This window comes from Nannobrachium achirus, assembly GCF_963921795.1.
Source record: "Nannobrachium achirus genome assembly, chromosome: 20".
Lineage (NCBI taxonomy): Eukaryota > Metazoa > Chordata > Actinopteri > Myctophiformes > Myctophidae > Nannobrachium > Nannobrachium achirus.
The window spans coordinates 19,906,786-19,924,774 of record NC_137827.1 but is presented as its reverse complement, the minus strand read 5'-3'; the positions used below and the strand labels follow the sequence as shown (position 1 = coordinate 19,924,774).

General features: G+C 44.7%; 1 protein-coding gene across 1 annotated transcript in view; it reads left to right on the top strand.

Annotated features, from left to right (window-relative positions):
* Window positions 1–724: 724 nt before the first annotated feature.
* LOC308305985 (ryanodine receptor 3) overlaps window positions 725–17,989 on the top strand; it is a gene marked incomplete at its 5' end in the record, with an annotated part of 342,849 nt that continues 325,584 nt past the window's right edge. Inside the window, one exon of the mRNA XM_080750884.1 lies at window positions 725–778. Within this exon, the coding sequence (XP_080607010.1) occupies window positions 725–778 (54 nt within the window). The remainder of the gene's footprint in view (window positions 779–17,989) is intronic.

The window sequence follows — 17,989 nt, the reverse complement described above, 5'->3', positions numbered from 1 at the left end:
GGGCCTATTATTTAACACGTGAACCTGCCTGCCCCTGTCCTTTCAGGAGCTGTCCGTGGTTCTGAAATAGCCTACCATGCATGTGCAGCAGCAATTGTGAAATAGATTTTCTCAATATATCCTGCTGTATGCTACTCTTTCGCAATTCGTAACGGGGATAAAATAAACGCATGATCCTTTTGTATAGAAATGAACTGACTGCATTGCATTCAATCAATACAGTGCCGTGGTGGTGAAAGGGATGATTTAAACTCGCGCTTTCGCTTTTATATATTCAGATCCGCCGGGGTGACGTTGACGATAAAATATCCCATTGCGCCTCGACTTATCACGACTTCTCCCCACCACCGCCGACGAATTGTTGGACCGTCCCCCATCCATCCATCCATCCCTCCCTCCGCTGCCTGCTACAGCCCCTCGATGCTTGCAGTTGCACATCATCACTCCGACGGCACCGCTGGAGCCAGCAGCACACGCACGGAGCGAGGAGGAGAGCGGGTGTGTGTGTGTGTGTGAGTGAGTGAGTGAGTGAGTGAGAGAGAGAGAGATAGAGAGACAGTGACTGGGCTGCAGCAACGCCGATCTCTCTCTGTATGGCCGTGGATTAGCTATACCTGCATGCTCACATCCATAGGAGAGGAGGGGAGCAGCAGCGCGGTGCTGCGAGCCGACAGTGGAGGCTGAATCCCGGGGCTCTGTCTGAACAACAGGCTCATCAACAGCCATGGCTGAAGCCGGAGGAGGAGAGGGAGAAGATGAAATCCAGTTCCTCAGAACTGTGAGTACATTATTGCTGCCTGTGTCGCTTGTTATTTGGTCTCTCGGAGCTTTTAGATATAATAGGCTACTGTCGGGGAAGGTTCTTTCTCTGAATTCTGCTCTAGAACAGTTTGCTTGCTTGGCATATAGATATTTTCGGACAGCGGTAGGTATAGCCTATAGCCTTTGATAACCCATTCATTCCTTTAGAGGCACCACTGATAGTGCTCTATTGTTTTGCGCATCGCGCAGTGTTGGGGTACCTGTGTGTGTGTGTGTGTGTGTGTGTGTGCGTGCGTGCGTGTGTGTGTGTGTGTGTGTGTGTGTGTGTGTGTGCGAGTGTGTGCGTGTGTGTGCGCGCGCGTGCGTGCGTGTGTTTGTGTTTAAACTTCTGCAGCCCTCAAGAAGTTCACGAGCATTGCTTACCCCTACAAGTTAAAACTTCTTGTCTTGTACATTTACCTGGTGATTGTTGTTCAATTTGTATTCATGATACATGTGTCAACCCTTTCATAATTGATTCTGGATTCTATGGAGAAAAACTATTCTTGTCTTGTTTATTATTCCTATACTCCCATATTCAATCAAATTCAATCAAAGATCCCAATTTCATAAAATGAAACAAATACAGTTAAAGGGCCTGATCATGTTTTTGATTGAATGATTGATTATTTTATTAGACAAAAATGGAGAACAGTACAAGTAATAGTCAATACAATTGAAATGTAGTACAGTACAAGTACAGTTAAACACCTAAAAGGAACATCCCAAATAAGACCTTTATACTGTATTTCTTTTACGTTGGAAGCCCTCTGTATTTAATTCATTCATTCCCATTTAAAAAACAACGATATGCAAGGTGTATTTCTCGAGGTTACTGACTGCATGCTCTCTCTCCCCAGACAATATAGCCCCAGGTTTCTATGCAGCATCACATAATATATCGTTGCTGTCAGGCGGAAACCTCCTATCTCCATATTGTAACCTTTTGTGTTTTTTTCTTCAAAATGAATGCCCTACTTCAGTGGTCTTCAACGTTTTCAGGCCAAGGACCCCTTAGTTGAGAGATATGAAGCAGGGACCCCCACAACCTCTTCATAGATTCCATATAGTTTCATCGTTTGACAGCACAATCATCAGTGTATTTTGGATTCATGTTAATTTGTGTTTTCAGATATTTAACCACTTGACCTTTCACTCTGTACTTAGTCTGCTCTTTTTCCCCTCTGCACCAAACCTCTTTGCCGAAAATAGCCGATCTACAAGCTCACAACGCCTCGCAGCGTGAGTCGTGAGCTTGTAGATCTGCTATTTTTGGCTAAAGTTCTCCGAATACCGGTATGAACACTAGGGTTCAAGTGTAACTCTGAGGGCCCTACAGCTAGCGTCACACAAAAGTGGGGGGAAAAAAGTAACGGGTCCACTATGTGTTTTGAGCTGGTCGATCTGCTACTTTAGCTATTTTCGAATTTGAATCTTGAAACTAACAGTTTTGGACATGAGGTTTCTACCCGACAGAGACGACGAAGATCAGATTAGGCATATATTTCTATATCAATCTATTTAACCCTGCCATCATCCTTACAGGACAGTACAGGACAAAACCGTCAACTGTGGACATTAAGTAGTCTATATACCGTAAACAGTGGTTGTTGTAACTTGCACTTCGAGTAAGTCCTCCTTGGAATTGAGTCACTTCTTAACAAATAAACGGTATGCCGACATGATGACTCCATCTTTGACAAAAGACAGATGCCCGAAAAAGAGAAACACTTAGTCATCCAGGATAGATGAGTGGAGGGCTGGTGGAAAGTTAGACCCACAATGCAGATTTTGGTTGTTTGGTTGGTTTCACACATCACTACCACTGCCTGTGCTTTTGCCTCATCAAGTGGCTCACAGACAGATGTAGAGATTACCATACTTTTCTACATGTCAGCCACAACATGTATATTCTATTTCTAACCATTACAGCCTTGTGCGCACATACTATATGAACACAAGACCAAAGGAAATGGTCCTGGACACTGTGTTATGGTTGCAAATACAATTTGTTTGATTTGATTGATTTCAGGCCCTGAGGATGAGCCACTGGGATCGAAACATTAATTGCCTTATTAATAACATAAAACATGCTCTTGCAAGCTTAATGCAGTGTGCAGTACCATTTACTCGTCTCTGATAATACTACCCACACATCAACGCGATCATTAGTGGCTTCCTTTATGGATGTAGAAATGTGTTGAAAATGCTCACTAATGAGCATTTCTTAAAAGCTTAATGTAGAAATGTCAAAATGCCCTCCCTCAGTTGACTTGCCTCAGTAATCCATCGCATTACATTAACCACAAGTGGCCCGTAACATAGCACAACAGATAACCAATCAGCTGTCAGTCCACTGCTGCGTGGTATTGTGCAAGCATTTTTTAAAAGAACTTTACAGACATAATGAGGCTCAGTTGCCTTTAAATTGTCAGAAGGGCTTGTACAACATTAGCAATGAGGTTTGGGCTAAGTGTATCTTTGCATTGCGCCATAAGCTTCTACAACGAAAGGGTGGCAGTGGCTCAGGAGGTAGAGTGACCGCTTGGGAACCGGAAGGTTCCCAGTTCGATCCCGGGCTCCCCCAGAGTTAGTGTCGAAGTGTCCTTGAGAAAGACGCTGAATTCCTAATTGCTCCTGATTTGCAGGTTGGTGCCTTACATGGTTTCCTCCGCTGCTGGTGTATGAATTCAGTATGTGGGGGAATGTAATGCACAATCTACTGTATGTAAAGCGCCTTGGATAAAGGCACCATATAATCGCAACCTTGGATAAAGGCACCATATAAACACACCATTTACAATCCCAGGGAATGACACTGCCATTTAAAATGACCCCCACCAGATTTCATGCAGGCCATGAAGGCCCTCAGTTTAGCCCTGAGGCCACAGCCTTGATGCCCTGCCCACACTGCCCCAGCTGATTGTAGGCTACTGGTCTCTCCTTCGCCTCTTTCCTGTCTGTTTTTAACCCTGTAGAACCTAGTCCTAGACTATGAAGATTTATTTTAATCATTTCTTTTGTATCATATTTGATAAGGGGCATTACAAGTTAAAGGCTTCATCTCTCATCTATACAATATGTAGTGGGGGTCCCTGCTTCATCTCTCTCTCATATATATGTAGTGGGAGTCCCTGCTTCATCTCTCATCTATACAATATGTAGTGGGGGTCCCTGCTTCATCTCTCATCTATACAATATGTAATGGGGGTCCCTGCTTCATCTCTCATCTATACAATATGTAATGGGCGTCCCTGCTTCATCTCTGAAAACTTTACTAGTTACTAGTTACTAAAACATATGTTAACCACTTTAGCCCTATTTTTTTCTTTGGTACTTTGAAACTAGCCGATCTACAAGCTCACAGCGTGTCGCATCGCAACGCTTTGTGTGCTTGTTGATCTGCTATTTTCAAAAATGTTTGTACCTTAAATACATTTTGATGCCAACTCTTTCATACTTTCAATCAAGTACATTTTGAATTCTTGACTTTTTTTCCACCACTGTCTTTACAGTATGTACAACAGGGTATACAGTATGTGTGGGGCCATTACGTTTGTATTCTAACAGGTTTCGTAATGTTTAACCATTATGTGAGCTGGGAGAAGCGGTTCGCTCTCTGAGGGCAATAAATGTCATCTAATCCAATCCAATCCAATCATCCCTTGTCCCCAGCACATGTAGAGGTCACCACATCAGCATGTCCACCCCCCCAAACAGAGCTGACATTTCAGCACTGCCACCTCTGTTCATGGGGCTTGAACCTAAATGCCATCAATCTAAAGGAGTTTCCAGACCATCTTTAACCACTTAAAGGGCTATTTCACTGGGGTGCATCTCTCCACTCCGACATGTCTCCTTTCCGACATGTCTCCATTCCAACACTAACCCTATCTCTAACCCTAACCCTAAACCTAACCCCTATGGGAGTGTCGCCACTCCGACAATAAGAAGTCAATTTCGGAGTGGCGACATGTCGGAATGGAGAGAGCCTCCCATTTCACTGTAGGGGTCATTTTCAGTGTGGTTGCCTAATAGGGTATACTAGCCTGATTTCAGACTCAGCTGACGCTTGAGTCTGACATTGTGCCCTGTCTGAACGATTTACAAGGGGAGGGACTTTGACTTCCCCTAAACCAATCACAAGAGATCAGCGGATCTGCCTACTTGTGGCTTCATCCATGCGCACAACATGGCTAGCCAAGCCATTAGCAAACACAATGGCAACAAACATCGCGCCGCACGGCCGTGAGTGATCGCGCACGGCTTGTGTGTGTGTCTGTCTGTGCGAGTGACTGCTTCCACACAGAACTGCGCTCAATGGAGGAGCCGCCATTTCGGACGGATAATCTGCAGATTCAGATTAGAACACCAGACCAGAGAAACAGTTCGCTCAGATAGTGGGCGGGTTGTTGGGCTAGAGCCAGGCAAAGGGTATACCAGACTCTTGTCCAGCTTTATTGCCAGACCCAGGGGGTCGGCCTACAAAAGGCTTTGTCGGTCGGTCTGTCTGTCGGTCGGTCGGTCCCTCTTTTCCTCAGTGTGCCTGTGTTTGCCTCTGACTGCTCATCTGCCCCTCCCTTCCCTTGCTCGGCTGATTGCCTTGAGTGCCTTCACCTGTACGGGACCAGCTGAGTTGAGTTGGCTGACGAGCTGCTGAGACTATAAATTCCTGTGTGTTCATGTGTTAGTTCAGTGCTGCAAAACATTTGCCCCACAGCCATACTAGTGAAAACAGCCCATCTACAAGCTCACAAACATTTCCAGCTGCTCAGCCTATAAAATCCTGTGTGTTCATGTGTTAGTTCAGTGCCATACTAGTCAAAACAGCCGATCTACAAGCTCACTACGCTTTGTTGCTGAGACTATAAAATCCTGTGTGTTCATGTGTTAGTTCAGTGCCATACTAGTGAAAACAGCCGATCTACAAGCTCACTACGCTTTGTTGCTGAGACTATAAAATCCTGTGTGTTCATGTGTTAGTTCAGTGCCATACTAGTGAAAACAGCCGTGTTAGTTCAGTGCCATACTAGTGAAAACAGCCCATCTACAAGCTTTATCTCATAGTGACCTAAAAGACACATTTGCCCCAGAGCCATACTAGTGAAAACAGCCGATCTACAAGCTCTTGCCCCCCCCCCCCCCCCCCCCCCCCCCTTCCTTGCATTCTGATTTTCATTGCGGGTCTGGCAGAACCAGGTGACCTGGTCTAGTTTAATCTAGAATAACCCTTTTTCTGTAACCCCAAAAGTCCATTGAGTTCAGTGGACGTTTTCTGTCCCTTTTCTGATTGGACAATATAACGTCCAATCCTGTCTGATTGGTCAAGCTTCACAATATATAGGAAACCACACTTGCAATTTCCTGGGATTGCACCGTTCTAGTTAACATTTACTCTTTCGGTAGCGCTGTTGCCTCGCGGCTTGAAGGTCCTGGGTTCGATTCCCGATAGGGACGCTGTGGGCACTGGGGGTGTGTTCTCTCCTCCGCGCCATCAGTGCCCATACCCTAGGTGGGGTTGGCAAAGGGGCGTGTGTGTGTGTGTGTGTGTGTGTGTGTGTGTGTGTGTGTGTGTGTGTGTGTGTGTGTGTGTGTGTGTGTGTGTGTGTGTGTGTGTGTGCGCGCGCGCGTGTGCGTGCGTGCGTGTGTTGTGCTGGTGCACACGTATATCGTCACTGTCGGGCAGAAACCTCGTATCTCCAAGTTTCAAATTTGTATGTTTTTTCGCAAAGTAAAGCCCTGCTTCATCACACAAGGCCGTTGCACAAAAGTAGTGAAAACGGCAGATCTACAAGCACACAACGCCTCGCGGTGCGAGGTGTTGTGTGCTTGTAGATCGGCTGTTTTCACTAGTTTAAATCATTTTAAAAATGATAAATACAAAACAAACAGTTTTGGACATACAAGGTTTCCACCTGACAACGACAACAGTGTGTGTGTGTGTGTGTGTGTGTGTGTGTGTGTGTGTGTGTGTGTGTGTGTGTGTGTGTGTGTGCACGCGTCGAATGCAAAGTGGGGCTGTAGCCGCGTGGTGCAGTCAGGCTGCACCAGACATGCCACAGCAGAGCACGTTGCAGAAATTATTCATCAGCTCTAGCGAGGCACAGCTGAACCACTCAGCCTACAGAAGACCTCAGCATTACACACACACACGGCGTGCACCAGCACAACACGCACGCACGCACGCACGCACACACACACACACACGCACACACACACACACACACACACACACACACACACACACCATTGTCGTTGTCAGGTGGAAACCTTGTATGTCCAAAACTGTTTGTTTTGTATTTATCATTTTTAAAATGATTTAAACTAGTGAAAACGGCAGATCTGCAAGCACACAACGCCTCGCGGTGCAACGGCCTTGTGTGATGAAGCAGGGCTTTACTTCGCGAAAAAACACCAGCACAACACACGCACGCATGCATGTACGCACACACACAAACACGTCGCGTCCAACTGATCAATGCCATGTACACTGCTGCCACTGTGTGGGAAACAGGCCATAATACGTAGAGACTATATGATTCTCACTGGCATCCATTATGCTGCCTGTTATTGGAGCAGAAGAGCTTGATAAAGCAGTTCACAATGCTGGGCTTTTTCTCTAAACAACTAAAACCGAGTAATTTCCCCAGAGAGAGACAGCGGAAAATGACCACTGGCGGACTATTGCCTATAAAGCGAGAGAAGGGAGAGAGGGAGAGAGAGAGAGACGGGAGAAAGAGAAATGAAAGGCAGACTAAAGAGGATTTCTAGCCGTGGGTAAATGGAGGCTACAGGAGGAGTATGGCCTGATTAATAATTTGTCGCGCGCCGTAAATAGCAGATCTACAAGCTCACAGCATGGATCTGTCACATTGGCTCGCGACACAGCCCTGCAACGAAATATAGGCTAAATGAAGCAGAATAGTTCTGATTGTGAGCTAGGCAGGGGCATCACGGGGGGGGGGGGGGGGGGGGGGGGGAGTGGGAAAATGTGCGGAGGGGGCCTTAATTATTTAGCTATTTTTCAATAGCAGATATACAAGCTCGCAGGGTGCGAGTTTGTAGATCTGCTATTTTTGAAAAGTTGTGAAAATGTGTGCAAATCTTTGAATATATGTATTTATTAAGCGAACATTTTTACGCAAATTTTGCTTCTGTGGGGGTCCCTGGAACTAAATATTTTGAGATGGGAAACATTTTAAAACCTTAGAAGGATCTGAAATATTCAAAGACTTGCACAAATGAGACAAGCACAAAACGATGCGTAATAAATAATGCGTCCCCAGTCTAAATGGGTTAAACCCCCTCCGCTTATGAAGAATTTGGTGTGACTGGTGACACCCCTGGAGCTAGGTGATTCAGAATGAGCCCTTCACCGATCTGCAAGCTGCAAGGAGGGGATAATGAGTCTGCAGATATTCAGCTAGAACTTCATTTAATTCTTGTTTGGAAATTGGACGCGTCTGTCCTCGGATGCACCCACTGCAGAATCATTGGCTTCATAATGAGTAGCAGGGTGATTAAGATGAATAAAATATCAGCTTATGGATAAGTGGCCCACTCTTTTTCTTATATCTAATTACGTAAGAGCAGTTGTGTAAAAATAAATGAACTTAATTGCTGGCCCAACTGTGTGGGTTGCAGGCACGTGCGCACACATAGATATCCGTCTGTAAAAAGTGCCCATGCACTCCAGACCATGAATGCAGTTTTTACTATATTGTGAAAGAAATGCAAATGCCCACTTTCCATGCCATACCCGAAGGCAGCATTCAAGAGAATTGCCTTGTCCAAACTCTCCTGAACTTGAATGCAGCATCTTATGTTGAAAGAATTGCCATCTCTGTGTAGAAATCCATGCTGTTACGCCAGTATCTCCAGTATTCACTTGATTATGCTTAGCTCAGTGTGTTATCAAGTACCGAAAATAGCCGACCTCCAAGCTTACAACGCGTTGTGAGCTTGGAGGTCGGCTACAGGGGTGTAGTGATGGGGGAACACAAGGGAACGGCGTTCCCACACTCCTCTCACCCACCCAAAACTAATTTTGGGGTAAAAATGCTCAGGGCCACCATAATTGTTGCTAGTATTGCCAGACAAGGTGCAGAGTGCAGACAAGGCAGACAAGATAGAGCAGACCATCCACCGATTGGTTGTAATATATCGCCATGACAACCAACAACCAACCAACAAGCTGACTGCCCCTTCGGGCTATGGGATACTAAGACTGACCAACCAAAAACAACAGACTGTGTACTGTTTACTTCTTCAAACTTGAGGCGCGCTGGTACAACGGCGACTCCACTTTATCTAGCATGGTGCATCTCCTCAGCTGTGACAGTGAGTAAACATAATGTCTTGTAGTGGGCTGGTGGCTTTGTTAGGAAAGACATCATGCAATAGCCTATATTAAACCTTTTATATTAAGCCTTAAACGGTTCTGTTCTGCCGCCATGCAATAACCGTGTGAAATCTCTCTTGTGAACTGTCTCTAGGAGATGTTGATATTATATTACAGGTCGTTCTGACCCAGCAATTGGTTGAAATGGGCTCTCCAGCTGTGCTGAAAGGAGCATGACAGCAGATGGTAACATCAGTTATGGTGGTACTTGGAGACAGATATTTTCTGAGGTGGTAGGCCTACTTGGTGTAAAAAGGTTGAGAACCACCTTGAGTTCTATATCAAGGCTATTTCTGCTGCCGCGCAGACCCATTTTGGATACAATTCATGGGTAGCATTTGTAGTCCTACACCATGCTGCCATTTTGAGGACCAATACAGGTGTTTTGATTAACGTAGAACATTGGTTCTATGCCAATCAGACAAATTGAACACCTGTGTTGGTCCTCAATATGGCCGGTTTAGGACTACAAATGCAACCCATGAATTAGACACACAACCCCACTGAAAACGCCACGTGCACGTGCCTCTCTAACATTCTCTGCATGTCCCTGGTGGTTTGTCAATGGAGTTAAGAGAGAACATTGGGAGGAAAAATTGTGTGATGTGAGAGGGAACAGTAACATTGTTGTGACGCCCAACCAGGTGTTTGATGAGGAATTCTAGAGCAAGCGTGACCTACAGTAGAGCGGCTCACGCTAGTCGGTTTGGAACAAAAACCAGGCTTTCAGCCATGCGGAAAGCCTGGTGACACGAGGCTAACTGTGACACAGAGAGAGAGAGAGAGAGCGAGAGAGAGATGTCATGTCATGTTGCTGATATTGGGTCAATGCTTGCTCTTGTTTGTGTGTTTTGATCATATATCAATTCTGACAGGAGGCCACTGATTAGAAGAACACACATACAAACAAGCGCACGCACGCACGCACGCACGCACGCACGCACGCACACACACACACACACACACACACACACACACACACACGCACACCCCTCTGCTGTGAGGACTCCTGCAGAGCAGATATGAAAGTCTGACACTTAATTAGCAGGCTGTGTGTGTGTGTGTGTGTGTGTGTGTGTGTGTGTGTGTGTGTGTGTGTGTGTGTGTGTGTGTGTGTGTGTGTGTGTGTGTGTGTGTGTGTGTGTGTGTGTGTGTGTGTGTGTGTGTGTGTGTGTGTGTGTGTGCGTGCGTGCGTGCGTGTGCTCGTGTGGCAGCGTTGGCTACACCAGCAGTGTGACTGATACACGAATGCTTGTCTCTTTTACTGTGAAGCCACCGTGAAGCCCAAGCAGCAACTAACTGTCAGCAGAGTTCACCTGATGCACCCATGTTGCAACGAACAAGATGTCTCTTCTCTTCTCTCCTCCTCTCACCTTTTATATCACTGCAATCTCTTCTATTGTCTCAAAGAAATGAGGTCGGACAGCTCATAGCCACGATGCAATAAAAAATATATATACCAACGTTTCGACGCAGTAAAAAGGTATTGTTTAGGGTAACAATCACACCCTGAAGAAGACCATTAACTGTGTCAAAACGTTGGTAAAATAATAAAGAAAGTTATTGCGTCGACGCGGCTACGATCTGTGCTACCTCCTTTCTTTGAAACGTGATCACCACCTCCTCGCTACTTCTGTGCACTCCTGTTCCATTGTTTGGCTGTCTCTCCTATAGTGCAATGACCAATCCCTTTCCCTCCCCTGATCCCCCGTTCTCCTTGTCTTTTTTTCCTGTGTGACCCTTTCACTGATCCAGGGGACCCACTACTACTACTACTACTACTACTACTACTACTACTACTACTACTACTACTCAAACACATCATATCGTCGTTGTCGAGCGGAAACCTTGAATGTCCAAAACCGTTCATTTCGCACATATCATTTTAAAAACGATTTAAACCAGTGAAAACAGCCGATCTACAAGCACACAACGCCTCGCATCGCGAGGCGTTGTGTACTTGTAGATCTGCTGTTTTCACTAGCCTTGTGCGACAGCCTTGTGTGATGATGAAGGAGGGCTTTACTTTACGAAAAAACATACAAATCTGAAACTCGGGAGATACCAGGTTTCTGCCCGACAGTGACGATATGCTCTGTGGCGTGTGAGGGTGCGGTTCACATCCTTTACAACATGTTCATCTGTCAGGATAGGCTTTTGCAGCCGCACCCTCTGACATTTGTAGCTGGAAATGGTTTTGTGATGCAAGGGCTGTGCGGGGAGATCTCATTGAGACGGGAGGGAGTCGTCATGGCCTTGGTTTTGCAGCGTGCTGTTGTAGTGCGTCTGCAAGAACACAGTGTCTGCAGAGGTCTCTGGGGGGAGACCCCTCATCTAACCAGAAAGCCTGAAGTCCAACATTTTTTATTGTCATATCGCTGACCTTGCAATAGCACTGAAATTGAACGAACTGGAAAAATTGGGTTTTGTGAGTTGAAATTGTTTTGATTGATTTATGGTTTAGCTGTACTCTGTGTGGCTATTCCTGTTGCTCTGTCAGTTTCTCTGCGTGGAATTGAGATATTACCAGGAAATCATTCTTCTTTTGGTTCAGGACAGTATACTTTACTGACTTTAGGACAGGGGTGTCCAAACTTTTTTCAAAGCAGGCCATATTTGTCATCAAAATGCATCTGTCCCATCTAGCGCCACCATCTGGCCGATTTTTTTAAAACACATTTTCGACACTGCTCCTACAGAATTTGCCCTAAAATCACGCAAAGCGGTACACAGTATCTCTACAGTCATGTCATCAACATCTGTCCCATTTCCCATATTCCCTCCTGATTGCCTCATTGCCTTCCAAAGTTTGTGTATGCGACCTAGCCTGGCTCCAGCCAATAGACCCGCCCACTCTCTGAGTGAACTGCATCTCTTGGTCTGGATGTGTCATATGACATGTCTCTTGCTACCGAAAGCTTCTCAAACCGACCGAAACCGACCAATGAAATCAATGCAATGCGGAGGAGGGGCGCGTCTAACTTTTGAAAATCAACAGAAACAGTGGAGGGAGGGGTGGCTGCGTGGCTCACCAGAGTTCTTAATTGCTCCCTTTGAACTTCAAAAGGGCTCCGAACTGCAGTCATTGATTGAGCCATACAAGTGTCGAATAGCTCGTTAGTGATTCTCTCTAATCAATGAAACATCAAAGACAATGACCTGTTTGGTGCATGTCATTGAGTGGGGGGGGGGGGGGGGAGGGAATGTTTTGTGTGCAAAAGTCAAACACAACCCCTCCCAACAGATCTCTTGTGATTGGGAATTTCAAATTTTAAATCCCCTCCCCTTTTCAATCAAATAGAATGGCCACAACTTCAGACTCAAGCCCCAGCGTAGAGTCTGAAATCAGGCTATATGCGACCTGACAGTCGCTTATCTCCCGATTTAGGGAGTCTTACTGGTACTATACTAGTCCTGTGCCTGGGGTTGTGTGATGAGGAATTGAATGTAGGAGTCTCAGATTTAATGTTGGAGAACCCAGACCGGTGCCCGTAGGGCAGAACAGTCACCATTGATGTCCAGTTGTGCAATACCCGTTGTATCCGTCTGTCTGTCTGGCACTCTGTTATGCCCATATATGGTGTTCTGTGTCCAGGCCAGTCTGTGATGTCATCTCCAAATTTGGGCACTGTAGTGATGTCAGTCAGTGATGTCAGTTGGGCATTGTTACCATGGTGGCGACACTGTTTAGTATCAGTGATGACAGCATGCAGACAGACGGTCAGACGGCGGACGGTAGACTGACATTCGGTAAATTAATAGTTAGATTAGATAGGCCTATATATATTTACACACAACCAGTGTCAACAGGCTTCAACCGAGAGTATCTGGCTAATATATTAACCACTTAAACCCTGTATACTTTGTTGACCTGGGTCCCCCAACCTGTGGTCAAACTGTCAAATAATATAAGATAAATATTTTGTAAATAGCTGAAGCGAGGCGTTGTGAGCTTGTCGATCTGCTATTTTCACAATAATTATCTGTAGAACCGAGTTGGGGTGGGTGGGTTGTGGGTCCCCAGTTCAAATATGATCCTTTGGGGATCCCGCCCCTGTTCAAATATGATTATTTTAAAAGGCAGAGGAGCACTGCACCAGGCCTCTATGCTTTCTTCTCTTCCCCAAAAATAGCAGAGCTTGTAGTTCTACTGTTTGGGGCGAATGTTTGCCCCCAGAATTGGGACGCTGGGGTTCATGTGGTTAATTAAGTGTCTCATCAGTACATCCTAGTAGTCCATGATGTGCAATACTGTGCCAGCGGCAAAGCCGGAGTCAGAATGAATCCAAATCCAAAAGTACAGATGCGTCAGTAATTAAAAAGAGCAGACAGTACCAGAGTCAAAGCAGGAGTCAATAATTAAAAAGGACAGACAATGCCTGACTCAATGCAGGAGTCAATAATTCAAAAAGGATCAGTGGGTCGGCGGTTCGAATCGCGGCTCCTCCTGTCCACATGTCGAAGTGTCCTTGGGCACGGCACTGAATCCCACATTGCCTCCAATGACTCGGTGCTAGCTTGCCACCATTGGTGTGTGAATATGAGAAGTGCGGACGCTGGCGTCGACTGTTCGCCGATTCACCTCCCAATGTATGAATACATGAACCATTGTAAAGCGGAGTCAAAGAAGACAACAGACGGTGCAGCTTGTGAGCTCTCATGTGGGTGTCAAGCCCCTGATGCTATTGTGATGATGTGCACTGTCATTTCAAGAGTAAAAGGACTTTTTAATGGCAAAGGTTGGATTCTACAGAGCCAGGTACACAGGGCTTTGTTGTGTGATGCCTTCTTGGACCAAACAGCGATCGTGCCTTTGAAGCAATCTGTGTGAGCGGATATTTTGTGGTTTTGTTCCAGTGCCCTACCATATGTTTTTGCAAACTGTTAACAGCTAACGCCTCCATGCATATCTCAAGCGAGGCTCTGAAAATGTTCTGTGTGTGGGTTGGCTTTTCCACGCCAAGATTTGTGATAGAACTTCTTGGCCATCCTTCAAGAGTCAAATATAATTGATTTCTTGCGATTCTTTGGCTGGTCGAGTTGCATTTTAACTGCTAAAAATGTTAAGTTATGCCCTGTGATATTGATCATATGGACGCCGTGTAACACCCGTGGTGTGCATGAGCATAATTTTCCAATCTATTATCCGTAGTACTGCAGTATTGATTTTCCTCCTTACACACATTTAGAATGTTGTACTTTTCAAGCTATATTGAACAGAATACAACAAGTTATGGGTTAAGGTTGGATTGTTGTGTTGTGTTGTGTGATGAGACCGGCAGATAAGACCCAGGATGTTGAGGGAATTAATCCATTTAGGCCTATTATTAAATGCTTTAACTATGAAAAATAGCAGATATACAAGCTCACAGCAAGCGCAGCACCGAGTACTGCGCTGCAAGCTTGTAGATCTGCTATATATTTTTTTTAAGTTGTGAAAATGTGTGCAAATCTTTGAATATATGTAATTTTAAAGCGAACGTTTGTAACTAAAAATTTGCTTCTGGGGGGTCCCTGGAACTAAATATTTTGAGATGGAGGTCTGTGGCCAAATCCATATCCTTTTGGGGGTCCTTCACATGAAAAAGTTTGAGAACAACTGATATAGTAGTCTCTCAAGAACAGACTAACTGAGCTCCAGTTAAGTGAAAAGGACCTTTTTTTTACGATGGCTGGCCAGATGGCTGACATAGAAACATAGGTTTTTTTTAAAAACAAGCTCGCAGGGCGGCACTCGGTGCAGCGCTGTGAGCTTGTAGATCTGCTATCTTTTAAAAGTTAAAGCATAAAATAATAATACACAATAATGCGTACCCGCCCATTGTAAAGCTGCTGTAATGAGCTATTGATCGGGCCACCAAATGAAGAAATTACCCCAGGAATGTCAGTGGCACGTGGTAAGCAGACGTGATTGATCTTGCATTGTGGAACATGAATATTTGATAAAGGAGGAATACACCCTTATCTAGAGGACCCCGTCATTGTCTTCAGTTTTGTCTAAGAATGCTTTGTCTCCACCGGCAGATGTTTTTCCCATGTCAGACTCATTTGTAAAGCTGCCACGGCTCATGCAGCAATGCAGCCTAATACTTCATGACATGTTTGTCTGTTCATTATTAACACGCTGCTGTGATCTTCAAACGCGACAATATTTTTAATAATACAGGGCCTGTAGTGGCAGAACATATTGTGGTGTGCTTTCTAATTAATTGACTCAGTGTTAATTTATCTGTTTGAAAACCCATTTGGAGCACTCGTCTGAGGATGACCTAAAGCAGTGGTCTTCACCGTTTTAAGGCCAAGGACCCCTTAACTGAGAGGGAGACACTGCAGGGACTACATATTGTATAAATGTGTGATGCAGATTTTCATCGATATATATTCATAGACATGTTTGACAGCACTGTCATCAGTCTATGTTGGATTCATGTTTTTAGTTAACTTGACCTTTCACTCTGTACTTGATCTGCTCTATTCCTTTTACCTCTACACCAACCTATTTGCCAAAAAATAGCCGATCTACAAGCTGGCTGCAGTATGCAATGAAGAAGAAAAGAGTCTGCACACCAAATTTGCTGCTCCCACAGTTATTGTTTGTTTGGTAACGTTTCCTTCTGAGGTCTGAGGAAGAGCCTTCAGGCTCGAAGTGTTACCAAGTAAACTATAACTGCGGGAGAAGCAAATTTGGTGTGCGGACTGTTTTCTTCTTCATTGCATACTTTCTCTTAAGCCATTTAGAGGAGCGTTTAATACAGCTATTTGCCACCACCGCTTTGGTTTACAGGATAATATCAAAGTGTCAGTTACTGGCTTTATAGGTTTTAATCCTAAAAGTCCGCTCTCAGTTGAAGAAGGAATGGTGGGTCGCTGTCCTTACGCTCTGGGAAAAACCCTGCTGACACACCACACCGCGTGTATGACAGTTAAAGGACTAGTTCACCCAAAACAGGACTTATTTTCTATCAATAATTACACACCTCATGATCCTTGAATTCATGGAGAGTTTTTTTTTTGGGGGGGGGGGGGTTCACATTTTTTTTGTGATGACCGCTGGTCATCACATTATTGGCTCAGGAATTTGACAAAAACAAATAAAGTAACTATAGAACGTAAGACTTATTTTTGGTGAACTAACTCATCTCAGTGTCTTCGTCTTCGATTCCCATTATCAGTGGTGGAAAAAGTACTCAATTAAAAGTCAATCAAGTCAAAGTCAGTCAATTCTTCAATGCAGAAATACTCTAACTAGCTACTAACGTTTTCAAATCATTGTAGTAAAAGTACAATATTTTAAGTAAATGTTATTAATTATTACTTTAAACCGCTGCCCATTATTAGAGGCTGTTAGTTTTGAACAGTTTCTTCAAACAACAAACAAACACATGGAGCATTTAAAAGTGGTATATTGCCGAGGGGATGAACGATTTGGAATGGCAGTTATAGTTTTACAAGCAGGTAAAACATAACAACACCCCGATGGCAAAACGCAGAAGTTTCACTTGCTAAAACATATCCAGAAGAAGCCAAAGTGCCTGCAGCTTTCCGGAGGATTTGTTGGTTACAGAAAGAACTGGGATATCTTTGTTTCACTCCAATAATCTCAGGACAGCTTTTAACGGTGCTGTTTCAGGCTGTTTCTATCTTTCGTGAGCTTGTCTGGGTAATATGCAGGATTTGAACGGAGCACTGGGTGGATGTTGTCGTTGCTATACTGCATGCCGTAATTGCTGTGTCGAGAAGAATTCCGTGATTTCCCGTTCCCGGGTGACGATGCCAAGCTCTCGGCCCTTTTCGCCCCAATATTGGCGCTGGTGCCGTATATACCCAACCTCATAAAAGATTCATGGCGCTTTAACAACCTCTGCGTCTGGCTCACACCACTCGAGCACAGACAAGGAGATATCAGCGGCCTCTTTATTGGACCGTGTTGCTGCAGAGCCAATGATGTGTGTAATAAAACAATGTATTATTCTGCCTGGCCAGCAAAGTACGCCGACAGGGGAAGAGATGCTGAGCTCTGACGACTGGGATGGGAAATACATCGAAGGTGCTGATAGGCATTGACATATTTGACGCGCGCAGCCGCGCACACATGCCGCGCACACACCTTCCCCTTACCCAGACCAACCTCTGTTGCCTTCTCAGCACTCTTGGTCCCTACCTAGTAGGGATGGGACGATATGAAAATTTCATATCCCGATTATTGTGGCAAAAGAAATCGCGTTTTATGTTATTATCATGATAATCAAAATCCATTATCCTGGGGCGGAACATTTGCCAAAAAATAGCAGATCTACAAGCTCGCAACGCGACACGTTGTCTATTTTTTGGCAAAGATTTAATAATAATCTATAATTATTATCTATAATAATATAGAGAGAGTGAAAAAAAAAATACTATCAAGTGCATATATTATAAGTACCTTTTACCAATTCTAGAGGCTTTAAGTGGTACCGGATATGCAGCTCGGTAGATAAAAGGTGAATTGATCCCAGTGCATGAAGGATGCCGCTATCACGATAAATTAAATCTCCACAATACGATTATCTTGAGTGTTTTTTATCACGATATAATATATAGTACATGTATGCACTTTTCAATCGTTTGATTACAGAGTCGCTCTCTCTTGCTTAGCCAGTAACTTCCTAAGTTGCCTCCTGTCTTAAAGGACCCTGCTGTGCTTTACTGCATATATGGAGAGGGTGGAGAGGGAACTTTTATAGCTAAGGCTAAGCCCAGCCCTGCAGGTGTTGAAGTGATGGTGCATGCAGCTTTCCTCGCTCCATT